The following is an 18,884-nucleotide window of genomic DNA, read 5'->3' on the forward strand; positions in this document are numbered from 1 at the left end:
TGGTGTTTGTTAAAATGCCAGAATCACCTCTTTGCTAACGTTTTAACCACTGAGCTCCAACTCAGCACTTTAAACTGAATCCACAACAAAGATCGTAATCCGTGACTGAAAAGGAGAGAAAACTCCAAGATCCGAGGAGCGTGACGCATGCTGGCGTGATTCAGTGTGTTGAGTGAGTTGCGAGCACTGTGAAATGTTTAAGAAAAACAAAACAGATTAGCACATCACGAGATAAATGAAGAGATGCCGACGACTAGAGCGTTTTAAAGTGATCGTGTTGTGTCACCGAAACAAAAGCAGAATTCACAGAAACACACAAACACAAAAACAGTTTCAAATCAGGACAGTTATGGAGCTGAATGACATCCTTGAGGTAAGGCTTTCACATTTCTAGCCCTTTAAGTTAAACACGTACAAAATGCGGACGGAGAGACAAGAGGTTAAACACAATTATAACAAATACTGCAGCTCCAAAGGCTCAGAGTATGACTACTTTGCCTCCATAAATGAAGACTTGTAATCGAAAACAAAAAAAAAAAAAAAATCAATTTAAGGGGGATAAACAAAGTCATCACCTTAAAAGAAAGGGGAACCTATCATGCTTTTCTTTACTTCTTTATTTCCAATTACTGTGCTAAACTGTAGGTGATGTCATAGAGTAGGCTTAATCATAGGCACATAAGCCACCTGCTGGTCTAACCATTTGTTTATGAGGGGCAGCCAATCAGAAGAGAGCTGGTTTTAAAAGAAGGGGAGGCGCAAAAACAGCTCAGACAGAGAAAGTAACTTTTTGATTATTTCAGACTGAATCATTGCAAAGCTGCTCTACTTGAGTTCAAAATTACAGCACAACAGGTCCCCTTTAAATTCAGCACTCATTACCCCCTAACGGTGCCTTCACACCAAACGAGAAACACAAGTTTTGCTAACAACGATAATCCATAATCTGCCCCTTTAAACAGATTATCACTTTTAAATGCTTTTTTCCTTTTTAACGTTTCGCCTAAATGGCACATTAAACAAACTCTTTACAAGAGGCTTTGAGCTTTTGCACACCAGGATGCCTCGTAAGTGAGCCACACCCTGTTTTCCATTAGACAAAGTGAGTTTGACTTCATTGCACCGTCATTTTCAATGTAACATGTCAAGTATCAAACAAACAAGCATCAAACAAAGATTGTGTTTCGTAGACATTCAAAAATGGCAAAAAAAAGAGAGAAAAGAGTCTTATTACAAGTTATGAGTAAGCGACTAGTAACATGATGCTGTAATGCTGAGAAGCGTGACAAAGAATCTGTCCTAACAAATCTCGTTCTAAAGAAAAATAAGCTATTGGCTGTCAAACTGCTACACATTCTTATCGTCTACATTTCCTGCTCTATCAGGCTACGCCACCGCACTGCACTACAGGCTACACGCGTTCCACAACAACCCGCAGCAGATTCACTCAAACCCACCTGTTATGTACAATCACAGTTGATTTTGTGTGCTTTTAATATGCATTTCGACGCAAAACGCTGCCTACTCTCTAGCCTGGTTCAGATAAACCATAATCCTGATTATCACGTGTGTCCCTTATCTGGAAAAAAATCCTTATTTCCAGGTTGAAATCTGTAACGTCTGTGTGTGCTTTCATCGTCTTTGAAAGTGTTAACAATAAAATAAAATAAAATGACATGTGCAAGGAATATGTGGGCAGTACCGGAGTGGATGAATGATAAAGTGGAGCCCAAGCTGCCTGCAGGTCAGGCCACTGTCGTACAAACGCTGAGCTAAACATTACAAACGATGTACCAAAGAGTAAAGGAAATGAAGCGGGAGAAGCCGAACACTAGTGAGGAGGAAGTAAAAGTAACGATTTTCTACCGACACTGAGTGAACAAGCTGCTATCAATAATGTGCCGGCTGTCCGTGGATCTGTGAGGCCGGGAGCGAGGAGGTTCAGGTAGAGATTCGTTAGCAGTCGGTGGAGATTTTGGCCGAGAGGTCCTGGATGCGGCGTGCGCTGCAGCTCTTGCACAGGATGTGGCCGTCCAGCGGGTAACAGCCTCGACCGTCGCCTTCAGACGACAGCAGGAGACCACATTCCTGATGAAAAGAGGCACTCCGGTCACTTCAGATAAACGCTCACAAGGACTGCCGAGTTTCGTGTTTTGAACTCTTCGTCGACTATGATGAACTCCACACTTTGATCAGCAAGTCCACATTTAAATACACATTTAGATTCCCCAGATTACTGTGGTTGATTTATGTCAACACACTGAGCTGTTTCCACCTAAACCTGCAGTTTAGAGATTAGCAACTCCATGCTGATGTTTATTAACTACTTTATTCTCACAAGAGAGTTCACTGTGTTAATTATATGTAATGTTTAATGTAACCAGGCTTTCTTCTGCCTTGGAAAGGCGCCGGCATTGAGTCTGTTACTCTATTTCCCTGAAACTGATCCCTTTTCCTCTTATTTTTAACTAATTTATTCTCAGAAAAAAGGGAATTCATAAAGCTTTTCCTCGATATATGCCAAGAGATCTGCTTGATTGGGAAAGCTCACCTCACAAACGTAACAATTAACATGGAAGCTGCGGTCCAGGGCTACAATCCTGACGGTCTCCTCCTGCCCCGGCTCGGGCATGATGGGCTCCCCACACACCGAGCAGCGCGGCGCGTACTTCCTGTCAGACACAACAAGCATCCAAGCTCAGAGTTAGTTTAAGCACCTCTGTCTCGGCCTCAGTGCAGAGTCGCAGCCTGCAAACGCTGTTTAGCTCGCACAGTTCAGCGATTACCTGTGAAAGTCCTCTATGCAGTGTATCTGAGACGTGGCGTCCACTGTGAAGGGCACGCCGTCCAAACAGCAGTTACAAATGACACACGTGAAGCAGCGAGGGTGGTAGGCTTTCCCCATGGCTCGCAGGATGCGGTCCAGAATGGGTTTGGAGCACTTTGAGCAGCGCTCTAGTGTGCTCTTAAGAAAAACAGATGGAAATAAAAACAGGGTTGAGAGAGGACCACTGAAAGACGAGGGAGAGCAAATCTCTCCGGTTTGAGGAAATATGAAAACAGCTCATTCACGTACGATGTAACAGCTCTCGCAGTAACTCTTCTTGTCGAGAGCGTAGAAGGGTTGCCCTCGCAGACGTGCGTGGCAGGTGATACACGTGAAACACTCCACGTGGAAAACCTGCTCCATGGCGATGCAGCCGCTGCCATCGCCGACCACGTTGTCTCCGCAGCGGGCGCAGCGACCTGAAGGTCGGCATGGAAACAGACAAGAAAAAATCATTAAGATGAGCTTTCCTCTTAAACTATTTTTAGATTTATTCCTGTGATGTGCCACTAGTAACAACTGATACCAAAATAGTCCTCAGCAGGCGGGTGGTTCATATCATACACCAGCTTCTTGGTGAGCCGATCCAGCTCTTCCTCAGGCCTGGTCGTTGCTGCCCCCTGCTGGAGGAAAGAGGACACATAAATCACACAAAGTTTATTTGATTTTTCAGAACACCTGGACTACAAATCAATTTGTGTTTGTTGTATGAAAAAAATAGAAGTTGCGTTCCTACCTTGCTCGACTGATAACCTGGACCCTGTGCGGCTCCCGACCCACTCTGATTATTTTCCATCGCTCTCTTAGACACTGGAAGCTGGTTAATTCTTCCTCCAGACCCTGAGCCGCTCCCCTTATACCCCCCCTCAGAGTGCATCTCCTGAACCTGTGAGCCGGGATGTGGAGGGTACCAGCCCTGGGGAGCGGTTTGAGTCTGGGGCGGGGGTCGTGACACGTGCTGGCGAGGAGGAGGCGGAGTGTATGCCTGTTCAGCCTGCCTCCCTGTCTGAGAGTAGGTGACTGGCTGCGCTGTCTTTACCTGGACGCTGAACCTGGGCCCCGTAGGAGTGGACGCTGTGGTGTAGGAGGCTGGGACGGGCTGAGGGTAAGGTTTAGGGGTAGAAGTGGTGTAGTAGTCCTGCTGGTGGGAGGTGGAGTACTGAGGTGTCTGATGCTCACTGGGGTAGGGAGGTGCTGGGTGGTATTGGCTCTGGGGATGAGGGTTGTAGCTCATGGATGGGCGACCCTGAGGAGGGGCAGCGTTCTGGTGTGCAGGCTTGTAGTGATCCGCTGAGAGGTATTTGTTGTAAGGCACGTTGTCATAGAGCTGTGGGGAGGCGGAGAATTAATAAACAGGCAAGTAAAGAGAGATATTATCAACATTATTCATTGTTTAATTTAAGTACATGTAAATCATTTTGAGCTTGCCGTACTTGAGTGCTGGAGTCCTGCGGGTGGCTGTCCAGATCAGCCAACATACTGGTGAGGGAGTCAATTTCAGCATCGATTTTGGAGTGGTAGTTTGCTGGCTTCTCTGGGCCACGATGCTAACACCAGAACAGCATAAGAAACATGTCAGCTGGTTCTGAAACCCTTCAAATCTTTAGTTTCTTGTAGGCAAAGCTACTGACATGTCCACTCACCATCATCTCGTAGCTGTCCATGTGAGGGCTCCAACTGCGGTCTTCTTTAGGACCGTGTGGAGACGGGTAATAGTGATCACCAGATGAATGATGCATGGGTCCACCTAATGTTTTAGAGAACAGATATTGGAAATGAATCCAAAATCGTCTTTGACAACATTTTTTTAAAGCACAACATCACAAAGCAGATCTTCACTACAAAGATTCGCTCTGACATTCATGCGATGCATCGCTGGTTGCTGAAACACTCGTTCTACCCACATTAACCACGAGAGATCTTTCAGTCATGATTCTAATATGAGTAAGAAACGCTACAATCCTGAATCTGTTTTCAATTAAACAAAAATCAAAAAAAGTGAAGAGTCAGTATTCCAGCATAGCCACATCCGATTTGTTTCTATCAGTTTCTATTGTTGTTTCTATTTTAGTCACTTACTTCTAAATATTCTCATTGTTTTACCCCTGAAATACACCAGTGTTTCAGGAGTGTCCCCAAAGTGGATCTCCTCTGTATCACTTAAGAATACCACGGCTTCCTTTTTTTAAATGGAGGCAAAAGATACAGGGAGGAGTCACCTCAAGGCACTTCATTCTTTAAGGTAAAGACCCTACAATCAAACCCCTAATGAGGAAGCAACTGGCGACAGTGGGAAGGAAAAACGTCCTTTTAACAGGAAGCAACCTCCGTCAGAGCAGGCTCAGGGAGGGACAGCCATCTTCTATGATCGGTTGGGGAAAGAAAAGAAAAAAAAAGGACATCGCTGGGAGAAAGACGTCAGACACAGGAACAGGATAAAGAATCTGGTCAATTTTCAAATTAAAAGACCTTGCTTCGACCGCAATCTCCGCTTCTAAAACTCTGACGATGTGATATGACACCATGTAAAAAGGATAGAAGAAAACAGGGTCACAGCCACACACTCGGTGTATTTCAGAGGTCAGCAGAAACTTTTACAAATTTAAAAAGCAAGTTTTTGACATTTAATACTAAAAAGACTTCGGTAAACACAGACTTTATTTGTGAACTCAGACTGCTAGAGCCTTCCTAAATAGAACTGCTACAGGAAGGGATCATTATTCAGCCTAACATCTGCACATCAGTAGCGGAGGATGGATATCATGCAGAGTTTACAGAGTTTTATGATTTTACAGCTCCTTTCTCCTGATTGTAACATAAAAACATCAGTGAGTTGAGTTTCAGATGCTTTCAGGACGATACGGCGCGTGCCGAGTAGACTTCTTACCTGTGGGCCCAGTTGCCATGTACCTGTTGGCCATCCCTCCTCCTCCATTCTGATCGTAAGGACCATATTTTGGTCTGAAATCGGGCGTGCCCTTCTTCATAGGGGCTCGATAGATTGCTCCACCAGCAGAGTGGGACATCTGGGGGGCGGCTCGCTCTGGGCTGTCCAGAGTCCTCGGTGGCAGCCAGGTGGGACCGGACATGGCAGGTGTCTGAGGTGATGCAAACATTTATGTCACATTTTTCTGTACATAAAAGTTCATTAATACAATATGACTGATACATGCTTTTAACCTGTAACAATAATAAGAAAATTGACTTTAACCTCCTGTTATATTTTTCATGCTTTTAGGCTTAATTTGTGTATTAGAGCTCAGCTGTGGCTGTTTTGCGCATTTATGCCGGAGGTAACCAATGGAAACTAAGGGATGCTTCAGACTTAGTTTCCTATGGCAACGGGCACACACACAGCTTGAACAATGGGCTTCTGGTTGAAGAGCAGGAAGAGAGAAGCTGGACTGCAGGGCTCGGGGATTTCCAGCAGGATCGCACACGCCTGAAAACATGTGCGAGTGTGTTTTTGTGCGTTTCACGACACAAACGGTGACGGAAAAGATCGCCAGCACACCCGTTCACACACACAGATGTACAGTGACATAAACAGGTGCAAATCTGCAGCTACCCCTCGTCTGTTTATCCGCCACAATAGTTATTGTCTTTTCATGTTTACACACCAGTATCATTTATTTCCAAATGAAGCTGGGACAAAAACATGGCAGGAAATGTTGTACCGTGATATGTATCTGTATACGCATAAACACCTGGCTCATAACAATATACTATGTATTCTCAGGACAAGCTCACAGCTGAGCTGAAAAAGTGCTGACTTGCACGTGAGGGGCGTAAAGCCGCTCCTGTTACATAAGAAAAAAAACATCTGACATGTTTTACTGTTATCTGAATTGTGTATTTTTGAGCAAATATGACTGTAATAACACTGAGGCCAGACAGATTTCAGGCCATCACTTTGGTGTCTGCGCTTTCATCATTTTACAGAATACAAATATAGCTGACTCATCAAACTCTACAACATAAACCAAGAGCCAGCACATATGAATGCAAGCTATAGACACAAAGCTAAAATGGACCAAGAGGCACAGCGAATCACAGCTACGTACTGTCAGAGTGGAGAAATTAATAGCCCACTCAGACTGATTGTTTGTGGGTCGTGTGGCCATCATAAGAGGATTATACTGACGGATGAGAAAATGAGGTAGTCACACAGAAAAACAATTCCCAAACATTAGATTTAAGCTTTTCCCCCTCCCCTATACCTTCATTATATTAAGATTTGGAGTCATTTATCAGTAAACCACACAATGTCAGGATGGACTTTACATGATAATACACACTGACCACGTGGAAGAAAGAGTGACCCAACACCTCCACTGAAGACCCGTTTTAACACCCCCTGTCTGAATCCGGATGAGCACACACTCAAATCCCAGGATCCAGAACAGGAAATTAATCCCATCTGTTATATCACTTAGACCGTCTTGTTACCTCTTCATGTGGAGTGAAACACAAAGCTAAGTGTGTGAGCTGAGCTGGGCTGGGCTGTATGGGAGGCGCAGCAACCCGTGAAATGTCAAAGTTGATGCTGACTGCAGCAAGAAGCGTGAAGGAAACGGGAACAGAGGCACAGGACATCCGGGATTTTTGGAAACTCGAAATGAAATGCACTGGAAGCACTTTAGTAACACACAATATTAAAAGAATAACAGATTAAATTTTAATTTAATCTGTTATTTATTTCTAATTTTAATAACAGGTCGTTATTTTGTAACATTTACGCTTTTATTCTGAAACTCGCTGCTCTGTTTGCGTTAACTCATCTGACACAGCGTCGCCTGAAAAGGTGGCGATCTGTGCTAAACGGAGTAAGAGGAAGACAAAATGACTGAAGTCATACCGGGAAACATTTTTTGTAAATATGTATACATTTTATTTTGTGCTATATAACACGAACAGCACCAGATCGTCTCCTACCTTTCACAGTACCGTTACAGAGAGCCTCCTCTCTCCTTCGGTGTCATCTAAAAATCCAGAAACACAGCAGGATAGTGAGGAAACAAGCAGGCGCATCACAGATACACGAGCGACATGTTTGTTCTGCTTTTTTGAGCTCACTAACATTTTTCTTCTCTCGTGAAAGACAAACTGCTCAGCTGCTCGTCCAAAACTGTCCTCCGTACCCCACACATGTAAAAACACACAGCATTTTAAGCGCTCCAAACCGGGGCTAACCGGCCGTGATTAACTTTAGTAACAGCCTTGTTTACTTGTTTGCTAGCCTGTTTTGAACTCGAGCAAAGCTCGTGCCTCTCCCTCGGGCTAACTTCAGCCGAACAGGAAACAAAGCAGTCAGCCAAAACGCACCACGACACATACCGTGTGAAATGAGCCACACCAACACGACCTACGCCTCCATCCAAACGCTCCCAGGCCGGGGAAAGTTGTCCCGGAGAAACTTTCCTTCTGCTTCGGCGTGGCTAACCTACTTTGTCCCGGATCCAGAGGCCTTTAGCAGCAGCAGCGGCGGCCGCAGATCCTCACTGCATTCCCACCGTGTGACGTCATTGCTGCGCGCGTGTACGTGCGCGCGCACGGAGACGTGGGGGGTCCGTCACATCTACAGGCTGCCCCCCCCCCAAGAATACACTCAAAACTCCAACATAACATATATACCAGACTGCTAAGTTTTAACAGAATAACCCCACATGTGTAATTACACCAGTATATAGAGGGGTATATTATACCAGTGTATATTAAGTCTGAGACCGCCACTGAGCTCTGCTTCCCTTTGGACAAGGTGGGAAAGTCATGTGTTTCAGCACCCGAAACATTACCACCAGCTATAAGAGGCCAGCTTTAGTAAAACAGAGAAGCTCAGTAGATTATTATAAAATAATATGACCAGAATTCCCCAAAAAGGTGACTATGGTAAAAATTATACAAACCAAAATGTCTTGATGCATGCTCAATCATCCAGCTAAAGAAAACACAGAAAGATGGGGAAAGTGGGTTAAAAAATGGCACAATTAAGCAGATATTGTATTATCACTTAGGGTAGTTTTTCCTGTGCACAACAAAGTTTTTTTTGTCCCTCATAAACATGAAACAATCATTTTATGGTTTAATAACAGCGTTTGTGCTGACAGGTTTGGGCAAAACCTGATACCCGATGTTGTTATCTCAACATGATCGTGTGTGTGGACCAAAGACCGTGACGAGAGTAGGATAGGGTGAAGGTGATTCAGTACTGGTGTCCAGCTCCAGACTTGATTAGCACTATGTTTCATTTTGGGTTTAATACATTACAGTTTCATTCTGTCTCTTGTTTATCTGCACACTTCTGTCACTGTCACAAATGCCAAACTTGGATTAATCAGTAAACAGGAACTTTTTTCCCAGGTAGCCGCTGTAAATCATAGCCACTGTATGACCTTGTTCGATGACTCTCGCTTTTCCTCGTTTGATTTCACTCTTAGGCAACCTCCTTCTAGAGCAACTTTTTCTCGCTTAAGCATTGCACTTTTTAAAAATCTTTTTTGAAACAAATCACTTGCACCGAGGCTGCTTCTTCATCTGTCACTGAAAAAACCTTGATCTTGTTATCGATCTTCTGATGGTGGTGTGCACAATAACACTTTGGAAACAAATGATCTAGTCTCAAAGTGTTTTAGAGTGTCAGGCTAGCCACTAGTTCACTCTGAGGAAGCACCTCTTTGGCAAACATAGCTCTGATGCCATGTTTGCCAACTTACCACTGATACTAAGCCCTTGGATTGGTTCCATCTGAAGGATACCACTCATGCAGATTGGATTGTCTATTGTCAACAAAAAAGGCAATTAAACATTGTATTTTTGTATTATTGTACGGTCTTTACTTTATAATATAAAGCACCTTGAGGCAACTGTTGCTATGATGTAGCATTGTATAAATAAAATTGAACTGAATTGAAAAGACAATTATACTATTTATTCCAATGTATTCTATTTATTCTACATATTCACTTGCTTTGATCATAACTGTATTTACCTTTCTTAGATGGATATTTGAGGATTTTCAAGGTTTCTATGTATACTCAGTCTTTTCCACCACACATACACACACAGACACACACACAGCCGTTAATATGGAGGTCAAGTACTAGTTCTATCAAGCTTCATCAAATCATGAGATTTGGGTCAGCTGCCCATCTCCCTTCGCTCCCCCTCTTCCTTCTCACACTCCACCCAGCACAGTTTTGGAGGCACATGGCTCTTTCCTCAAGGCACTGCTTCAAAGGAAGGGTTTCATATCATTTATTTTTCATTTCCCACTCTGTCTCTGCCAATAAGCGGACAAACAACCAGAGCTGCTCCCTGGGATCTCCCTGCTTCCTTGTCCTGCTCCTCCTCCTCTAGCTCTGTGCTGTTTGCCCTTATATGGCCATAGAGCTCTGTAATCACAGGCAGTTTGGGTTGATCTCTGTTATTGTTACAGGAGTTATCAACACTTTGGCACCAACTGGTGGATTTGAAGTCAAAGCATGGCTTCAGTCCATACATTATCAGATGAACAATATGGTCCTGTCCAGGCAACCAGGAAATCACAAAACAAGGGGAAGCTCTTCGTTTGAGAAGTGCAGAAGGTCCATTTGGGACTTTATTTTGATGTTAAATATTAACAACTTTGCATTTTATCAAAACAGGGCCAGTGGGTCGCTGATGGGCATTGACAGATGGGGCAAGATGCAGGAAGTCACAATGAGCGTTGCCCAGTCTTGCCAGCGGGACAGACTCAATGGCTTCCGGCCATTGGTGAACCCGTTTAGTAATGTTCTCACTTTTCCTCAACCGCCCCCCTCATCCGTTCTTCTCACAATGCCTGGAAGTAGCCTAGACCTACATCTCCTTCTCTGTTTTCTTAACCGTTGTGTTCCTTTATGGTTTTTCCTTTTTTTTTTTTTCAAAGCACACAATTGATCTGAGCTCCATCCAAACAAATAAAAGCACAAGAGCACACACAAACACTCAACGTCCCATGCAAACATCTTACTTCCGATTCACCTTTTCAAAGGATTCATATGAAAATGGGTTTGCGTTTGATTTTGAAATCATCTTTTAGACACTGAATTGTAGGGAAAATATTTTATTAAAGGCTTATCAAACCTGAAAAAGCAAATTATTTGAACTTTCATTTGATATACTAATGCGTTTGTTCAGTGGTCTCACAGTGGGACTCCCAGTGATTTCAGACTTATATCCAAAAGAGTTGCAAAGTAATAAAATGTAAAACAGCATGCCAAAAAATTACACATACAAAATATCCCTACTTATCTGTGTCCTTTTATTGCCATCTACATTATCACTGGAAACTCTCACATAATATGGAGTAAAGTCATCACTGGAAATAAAAAACTACATTTTTACTTAATATAAATTTGTGCATTCGACTTCATCTTCTTTAGTTGGCTTACTTATATTGAGTTAAACGGGTATTGAGGATCACAGCTGTATAAATTTGTTTTATTTAATAATTTGCACTTCAGTAAGGAAAACGTCTGCAATTTCTATCACAAGGAGTGTGGTGCAGTGCATGGGCCATAGTGTGTTATATGGGGCATAATGCGGTGTATGGGACACAGTACAACATATACGCAATATATAGAGCATGCAGTGTTTAGAGTACGCTGTGGTGTATCAAACTGTGTAACAGTGTAACAAAAACTCCGTAAACTCTATGCCTAATAATCTTTATTACTATTAAATAAATTCTTGTTAAATGTTTTCCCCTTTAAGACATATCAAGCCTGCAAAACTCTGAGAACATGTAGTCTAGTTAACTGTGAGTCCCTTTAAATTCATCAAAAGTAATCATTTAAGTTCGAGCAGTATTTTGTTTCTCTTGTAGATCTCATCCTGCACTGAATCCTGCATCTGTTTTTCATTTTAGAGGAACATTTCCAAGCTTCACCTCAACATTACACAGCATAGCTGAATTAGAGCACTTCTAAGAAGTCAACCTTGAAGATTTTTTTCTTCACCTTCCTCATGGTCTCCTGTAAAATGCTCTGATGTGGAGGAAACACAGTTCATAGTTCACGTTTGCTGTGACTCAGTTAACTGTACTGTGTGTGATTCTCTGTGAACCTGAGGCTGTGCTAAAGATGGGGCAGCTTTCCGCTAATCATTTTTAAAAAAAAATATATTCATAACCTCTAAAGCCTTTGTCCCCTCACTTCATTAACACCTCCCAGCCCCCAACCCAGGTCTCCATATCTCTTCCCTTATCTCCTGCTTGCTTTATTATTGACGGATGTCCTGCGCGGGCGTTTTTTTTTTTTATCCACGTCTCTGAGCAGCTTTGCAGGATGCATAATAAGTTTGTGCATGTTTGTGTGTATGTGTAGGGAAGTTCCTGCACATCTGTCGGCTGCATTTCTCTCAGTCAGGGTTGGGTAGGGGTTGTTTTTCAGTGTGGAGAAGGTGTCTCCCATTTATAATGATCAATTTTGTCTCGCTTCCTTCCTTTTGGTCCTCATAACACGTAGCCTTTGCTCTGAGGCATCAAGCCAGAAGCTTCCGGATAGTGTTGTGAAGTACTTATAAATGCCCATTATACTGACCTGGTTGACTCAACAATGACAGTTTGTATTTGAATGGGAGTATTTATTATAAATGATGGGTATCATCATAGGTTATGAGAGCTTGTGCATAAAATTATTAGCAGAATTTGTAAAAATGTTTAAAAAATCATCCTTTAAAAAGGTGAAAGCATAACTTGTTTATCCAACAATAAGTTGGTGCTCCAGCTTCCTGTCAAGCAGTTTCCTCTGTCCAGGAGAGAGGTGAAGGGCAGGAAAGCGTTGGTGGGGGATGTTCTCTGGCTTACCCCTGGATAGTCAGACTCGTACTGCATGTCCCCAAAGGTCCTTACATATATTTTTTTAACATGGCACAAAAACACACGATGCTTTTCCTGCTATTAGTTTGTACAGACCTAGGGGGGAGTTTAGAAAAACTAATAGACCACTAAAAATACTTAGAGCCTGGAGCCTGAGCCATGCAGGGCTTTTTCCTGCGTTGCTTCCAGTGTGCGCGTGGGCCCATTGAGGAAAGAGGAAATGAGCTGCTCTGGTTGTAAGGGGGCTTCCTGAATGATATTATAAAGAGCTCCCTCCCTTCAACCTCTCCTCACAGTGTTGCTCAGAGCAAGCGGAGGCTGTCGGTGATCCCTTTGCTCCACATCTTTGACCGTGGACTGAACACTGAGCCAAAGGGGTTTGACGTCAGTGCAGTGCACGCTAATTCTCGTCCCTGCTGGTCGGGGTAAGGTGGAAATGCTGATTGTTTCGCTTTTTAAAAAATGATTTGCCTAACTGTCGCTTTCTTAATTAATTAACTTTTTTATTTTTATGTAGAACTGTTAATACTGTTAGTACACTAAATAGGTGATTTATCTACAAAAAAATTCTGGTAAACTCTTAGTTTTTAAAAGTGCACGCTGCTGCTGTTTGATTCATATTCATGTCGATTTAAAAACGTAACACTGTAAAGTTGAATATGCAAATAGGATTAAATTAGTATTTCTTTTTTCCCCACTCAAAGGTACGAGTAGGGAGCTGGTCTCACCTAACGGATGTGTCTGGGACACTCCAGTATATTTATTCTTTCAGTTACACACAGGTAAGTGTCTGTTATGCATCTTACATAGAAAGGACATTGGTGCAATCATTAAAAAATGCCTCATTGTTTTACTTATAATGCCTTTAAGATTCAGATGAGCACGATGGAAGCTCTGGAGGGATATCGGGCCGACAGAGGGCAGAGCATGAGGGCTGCGGCCCCAGCTGAAGGATATGTGAAGGAGTTCACTCGCCACTCCAATGATGTGCTGCTGAACCTGAATGAACTCCGACATCGGAGCATCCTGACTGACACCACCCTGATCGTTGGCAATGTGCACCTGCAGGCACACTGTGCTGTGCTCGTGGCCTGCAGGTTGGTGGACAAACCAGTCGTTTTGTGGTCAGAATTTAGGAGCAATATCTTCTTCTACTGCAAAAATAATCCGAGTGGTACATCTTGCACCTCTTTCTATGCCTGACTCATAGTTGTTTTTGTCTTTCTAATTTTGTTTCGTTCATCATAAGCTCCTGTTTCCTTCCACTTAGTACATCCATTGTTTTTTTCTTCCCACCCCCTTTCTCCCTATTTTTTCCCTTAAAAGCACTGCAGATAGTTTTTTATACGAGAACTGCATGTCTTACTTTAAGTTGTTTTTTCTTTCTCCTCTCTTCTCAGTGGTTTCTTCTACTCGCTGTATTCACGCCGTGCATTGCTACAGGGGCGTGGTGGGAGCGGGGAGCAGCTCATGACTGTGTCTCTCCCCACCACCCTGGACCCCTCCAGCGTCTCCCTGCTGCTAGACTTCATGTACACCTCCCGCCTCCCTCTGACACCGAGCATTGTCTCCGGGGTGTTGGCTGTGGCTGTCTACCTGCAGATGGACCACGTGGCTGAGACCTGCCGGGATTTCATGCAGCTGCACTGGTGAGGGCCATGAAAGAACACGTGCTGTTCACAGCTTGGAAGAGATAGTGTATTAAACTGGATCAAATTGCATGTGCAATCTTTTGCAGCATGGAGAATAGGACAGTCAGACACCTCCACTTGGAGCTGGACTCCAGGGTGTCCGTACCCTCTGTATCTCCCAAAGGAGGGGACTTGCCTACTCAAGGACCCCTGCGATTACTGCCAACAGCAGCAGCAACCCGGTAAGAAGTTCTAGTGTGAAACTGAATAATTAAATGTATAGTTGATGTCCCGGATGACTTGTTTTGTGCGGCTCCTACTTTTCAAAGTTGTTTATCACTTTGAGCCGTTGTTTGCACAATGCCAGACGTGCTTTGGTTTGCGCTCCTTTGTCCTTTGATGGGTTTAGCTCATTACAGCACTTCCTTTGTTTTTCCTGCAGGGTCCCTGTGGTGACTGGGGGCTCTCTCAAGCCAGGGGCTTTCCCCAGCTGTCAGCCCAGGTCAACAGAGCTGAAAGGAGACCCTGAGTCACCTCTCATGGCCAGCCCGACTTTGTCTCCAAGCAGCCCCACCCGCTCCAGATGCCAGCCAAGTTCTCCTGCTGCATCTGAGACCTGCAACAAAAACCTTGTGGTATGTCTCAGGGAAAGTATTTGATTTGTAGGATTTTGGGGAGCTCGTGCAGCACTTGTATAACTGATGTTCTGTCTGTTTTCCCCAGAGTGATGCCAAAGCCACGCCAGACCCGAAGGCCTGCAACTGGAAGAAGTACAAATACATTGTCCTCAACCCTCTCTGTGCTGCCAGTGCAGTGAAAGTCGAGGAGATGGAGGAACCCCAAAATCGAGCATCACCCACTGATGACTCAACACCAAAAGCACCAACAGAGGCGTGGTCTGGAGAAGTGCCCGGTCAGATTGATAGGTAAACTGGATAACAACAATGAAAAGACGGAGAAAACAGAAAGTTTGTAAGGGTTTCTAAAATCTTTGACCCTCTCTTCTTCAGACAGGGGCAGGCCTCCTGCTACGAGGGTTCTGGCCGAGCCCCTCCCCTCAGGCCATCACCCTCTGAGGACCACCCAACTGTGCCCACCTCTAACAAGGAGGGACATGGTAGGTATAAACAGCACGTTTTGAAACCTTCTTCCACTGGTGCTATTATAAAATTATATTTTTAACTATTTTCCTGAAATCGCACTCTTCTCACCCAGAAGCCGCCCATCTCAATCATCACCAAGTTAAGCGTGAAAACTACTGCACGCCCTATTCCTACTCTGGCAGCCTTCAAGGAGCCAAACCTGCCTGCTCAGGTGAGACTTAAAAAAAAAAGTTTAAATTTACTTTCCTGTTCTGCATGCAGTTCAGAAGTGAACAACAAACATGTAACAATGACCTCTGGGTCTGCAGGTGACAAGCCATACCGCTGTAACGTGTGTGCAGCTCAGTTCAACCGACCAGCCAACCTGAAGACTCACTCCCGGATTCACTCCGGAGAGAAGCCTTACCGCTGTGACACCTGCGGGGCACGGTTTGTTCAGGTGAGGGTCAAATGACTGCGTGAAAAGACTTCAATGATTTCTCAGTAATAACACAGATGTTAGCCACACTAGATACTGGTGTGTTTTCTTTATCTCCAGCAGTATCAGACTGGTTCATGTAGACTAGCTGAGTTCCAGTTTCTCGTTAACTCTTCTAGTTGGTCGCAAAATTTGAAAATGTGGAGCGAGTGTAGATGGCTACAGCTCTTCCTCGAGGCCTGCCTTATTTGATGTTTGCATGCTTTATTTTGCACCTCTCAACCTGTTTCGTGGTCTGCCCCGGTGTTAGGTTGCCCACCTCAGGGCCCATGTGTTGATTCACACTGGGGAGAAGCCTTACCCCTGCAACACCTGCGGCACCCGCTTCCGCCACCTGCAGACGCTGAAGAGTCACCTGCGGATCCACACCGGAGAGAAGCCTTACAGCGTAAGCTACCTGCGGCACACATAATCGCAGCATCAAGAGCATTGTCCTGTCATGTTCATGACGTCTAATGAATGAACGCCCTGTGTTTTTCCAGTGCGAGAAGTGTGACCTGCACTTCCGACACAAGAGCCAGCTGCGCCTGCACCTGCGCCAGAAGCACGGGGCCGTCACAAACACCAAGATCCGCTACAAAGTGCTGACTGAGCCCTACCAGCCTATCCTGCAGGCCTGCTGAGGAGGATCACTAATCGCACCTCAATAATCTGAATCTTTCTGAATCAGAATGTGAAATTTGGCTCATTAACTCACTTGTCAGTTGCAAAATTGTTAGCATCTAGTCTTGAATAGAGGCAACAACAAACAATAAATGAATGAAAAAATACAAATAGGTTACACATGGAGTAAGAGACAGTCATTTCTACAAAGCTGTTGGTTGAGGTTTGGTGAGGTTGTGCTTTAATAATACACGATTGAGACAATTAAAGAATGTTTTGCTTGAGGGTTTGCGAAGAAGTGTAAAGAAGGGGACAGGGTATGGAGCGAAAGGTAAAGTCGTACAAGTGTTGTGCATTTGTGTGCATATTGAATTGTAAAGAAATGTGTGTGTGTGAGCAGATTGAAGGAAAGATAAAGCAAGTTTTGTGAAGGAGATGTGATCAGATTTGGTGTAAATTAGAACAGACGTGGGGTTTTTCAGTTTCAAGTTACCGAAGCTTCTTTGTCTGATGTGTATTTAACTTTGATTTATCTTAACCCGATGGCCCGGCGCCTGTGTAACTTTAAAGAAAAAAGTAAAACTATGTGCTTTTCCAGTCCAAGCAGGCAAAGGACTTTTGTATCATACTGAACAAAAAGTGAAGAAATCAAATGGTGTTTGCTAAACTTTTAAACAAGACAACTGAACTCAAATAAAAATGTAATATTACTAAATCTGTATTTGTGAGAGGTAATTTGCTGGACAAAGATGGTTTTGTACAATTTAAATTAAATAATTTTTATATTAATTGGAAACGTGATCTTCGGTGTGTCATTTGTGTATCACAGTTTAGTGTATATATTGTATTTTAAAGAACTCAAGGTCAATTATTGTCATTCCAACCATGTGCAGTGGTGCAGTACACAGTGAAATGAGACAACGTTCCTCCAAGACCGTGGTGCTACATATGACTCATCCCCTGAATGACTAAAACTACTTTTGTCATAATGGCTCGCCCAGGGGGCAGCGCCACATGTTTGATGTGGTAGAGTGCCCTTCCTGACACGATCCCAGAGGGATCTATATCTCATCCCGGGATCAAACTGGAGATCTTGTTGCTTGTTAGGTGAATGTGTAAACAACTGGATAACTAAAACAACTTATTTTCAGGCTCTCTGCGCCTTCAGCCTTTCACCTCCTTTGATTTCCTTCCTCCCATTAGGAAACTCTTTTTACCCATGAATCACATCTTCTGCTCAGTAAAATTATCCCTCCATTTTTTTTTTTTAGTATTTGTTTCGTTTTTTTCTTGGTTGCTGGTGAGGAAACAATGAAGCTGAGGGCACCTGTTTCCTCCTGGGTCTTAATAGTCCACTCTACCAGCCAATAACACGTGTGCGAGCCGGCTGGTGCTTCCTGGAGGGGCTGCAGACTCCTGCTGAACTCTCCCACCCTCTGTCATCCTTGCTTCCTGCTCCCTGATGAGTTGTGGCTAGCTGGCCTTATTGTCCACGCTCGACAGACAAACATTGGAAGCTTGAAGGGACTTTCCAACCTTCAACCCCCTCCTCCCCTACGACATGCAGCTTTTTCCCTTCATTCATACCTTTGCAGGGTTCTCCTTCTCATATGACTTCATCTGAAGGCTGTCAGATAAGAGGATGGAACAAATCTGAGGAAGTGAATATGAAATGGGAAATATGTGAAGATTATTTCATGAAGTGAGCATTACTGCATACATTATAGTGACTTGACAGTTTGAACATTTCAGGAAGCTACCGCAGTTATGAGTATGATGCTGCCCTAATTTGGAGAAGCATTTCCTTCCCAGAGGAACGTAAAGCGCAAACCAACTACGATCAACACCCAAGGTTTCTACTGCGTTTGGAAAGAAATTTACTGCTGCAAGCAGTAGATAGAAATAGATAGAATCAGAGCACGTCATTAATCCCTGAGGAAATTATGTGATCACAATTGTTCCAAGACAGAAAAGTAACTAACTAAACTAAATTAAATAATACAATATAGTATAAAGTTTCAAAATCTAACCATATAGCTCTACTAGATACAAAAAGCTCTAATTGTAAATACATTTAAATATATTAAAAGTATACATTTATTCAACAAAATAAAAACTTCAGCTATGACTAATTCCCAGAAATCTTGAGAAATTATAGACGTATGAGGTTGCAGGGAAAACTGATCTATCAGTGAGAGTCAGAGAGTGTTTATCATAGTCAATGTTACACAACTTGTCCTGCTATTGTGAAATACAATCCTGCAAAAGGCCTGTTGAGCAAGTTTGTGATGAACCACATAGATTTATTGGGAAATACATAAGCGTTGCTAACAGAGACAATAAACGATGTAGAGCTCAGAAAGTGGACACTGGAGCAAAGACCACGGGAGATTAGTAGAAACTG

General features: G+C 43.5%; 2 protein-coding genes across 4 annotated transcripts; one reads left to right on the top strand and one right to left on the bottom strand.

The window, feature by feature from the left end:
• Nucleotides 1-258: 258 nt before the first annotated feature.
• On the bottom strand, nt 259-8,366 carry trip6 (thyroid hormone receptor interactor 6). Of its 2 annotated transcripts, none has more exons than XM_084924135.1 (11): nt 8,165-8,366; nt 7,763-7,809; nt 5,715-5,925; nt 4,471-4,574; nt 4,261-4,374; nt 3,564-4,154; nt 3,354-3,447; nt 3,077-3,246; nt 2,787-2,965; nt 2,552-2,672; nt 259-2,088 (listed from the first exon to the last, which is right to left on the bottom strand). In XM_084924135.1, exons 3-11 carry the CDS (start codon nt 5,914-5,916, stop codon nt 1,957-1,959), a joined length of 1,707 nt encoding a protein of 568 aa, XP_084780261.1. In that variant the 5' UTR covers nt 5,917-5,925; nt 7,763-7,809; nt 8,165-8,366; the 3' UTR covers nt 259-1,956. The 2 variants fall into 2 exon arrangements, with proteins under 2 accessions (XP_084780261.1, XP_084780260.1); XM_084924134.1 differs by having other exon boundaries at nt 3,354-3,450.
• Nucleotides 8,367-12,947: 4,581 nt separating this feature from the next.
• Nucleotides 12,948-17,276, top strand: bcl6b (BCL6B transcription repressor). Of its 2 annotated transcripts, none has more exons than XM_084924136.1 (12): nt 12,948-13,090; nt 13,370-13,447; nt 13,536-13,762; nt 14,066-14,314; nt 14,404-14,538; nt 14,739-14,931; nt 15,020-15,222; nt 15,307-15,413; nt 15,512-15,610; nt 15,708-15,838; nt 16,128-16,265; nt 16,360-17,276. In XM_084924136.1, exons 3-12 carry the CDS (start codon nt 13,542-13,544, stop codon nt 16,498-16,500), a joined length of 1,617 nt encoding a protein of 538 aa, XP_084780262.1. In that variant the 5' UTR covers nt 12,948-13,090; nt 13,370-13,447; nt 13,536-13,541; the 3' UTR covers nt 16,501-17,276. The 2 variants fall into 2 exon arrangements, with proteins under 2 accessions (XP_084780262.1, XP_084780263.1); XM_084924137.1 differs by having other exon boundaries at nt 15,515-15,610.
• Nucleotides 17,277-18,884: the final 1,608 nt, after the last annotated feature.

The sequence above is a fragment of the Perissodus microlepis genome, chromosome 3 (genome assembly GCF_051167445.1).
Source record: "Perissodus microlepis isolate ML-2025 ecotype Zambia chromosome 3, ASM5116744v1, whole genome shotgun sequence".
Taxonomy (NCBI): domain Eukaryota; kingdom Metazoa; phylum Chordata; class Actinopteri; order Cichliformes; family Cichlidae; genus Perissodus; species Perissodus microlepis.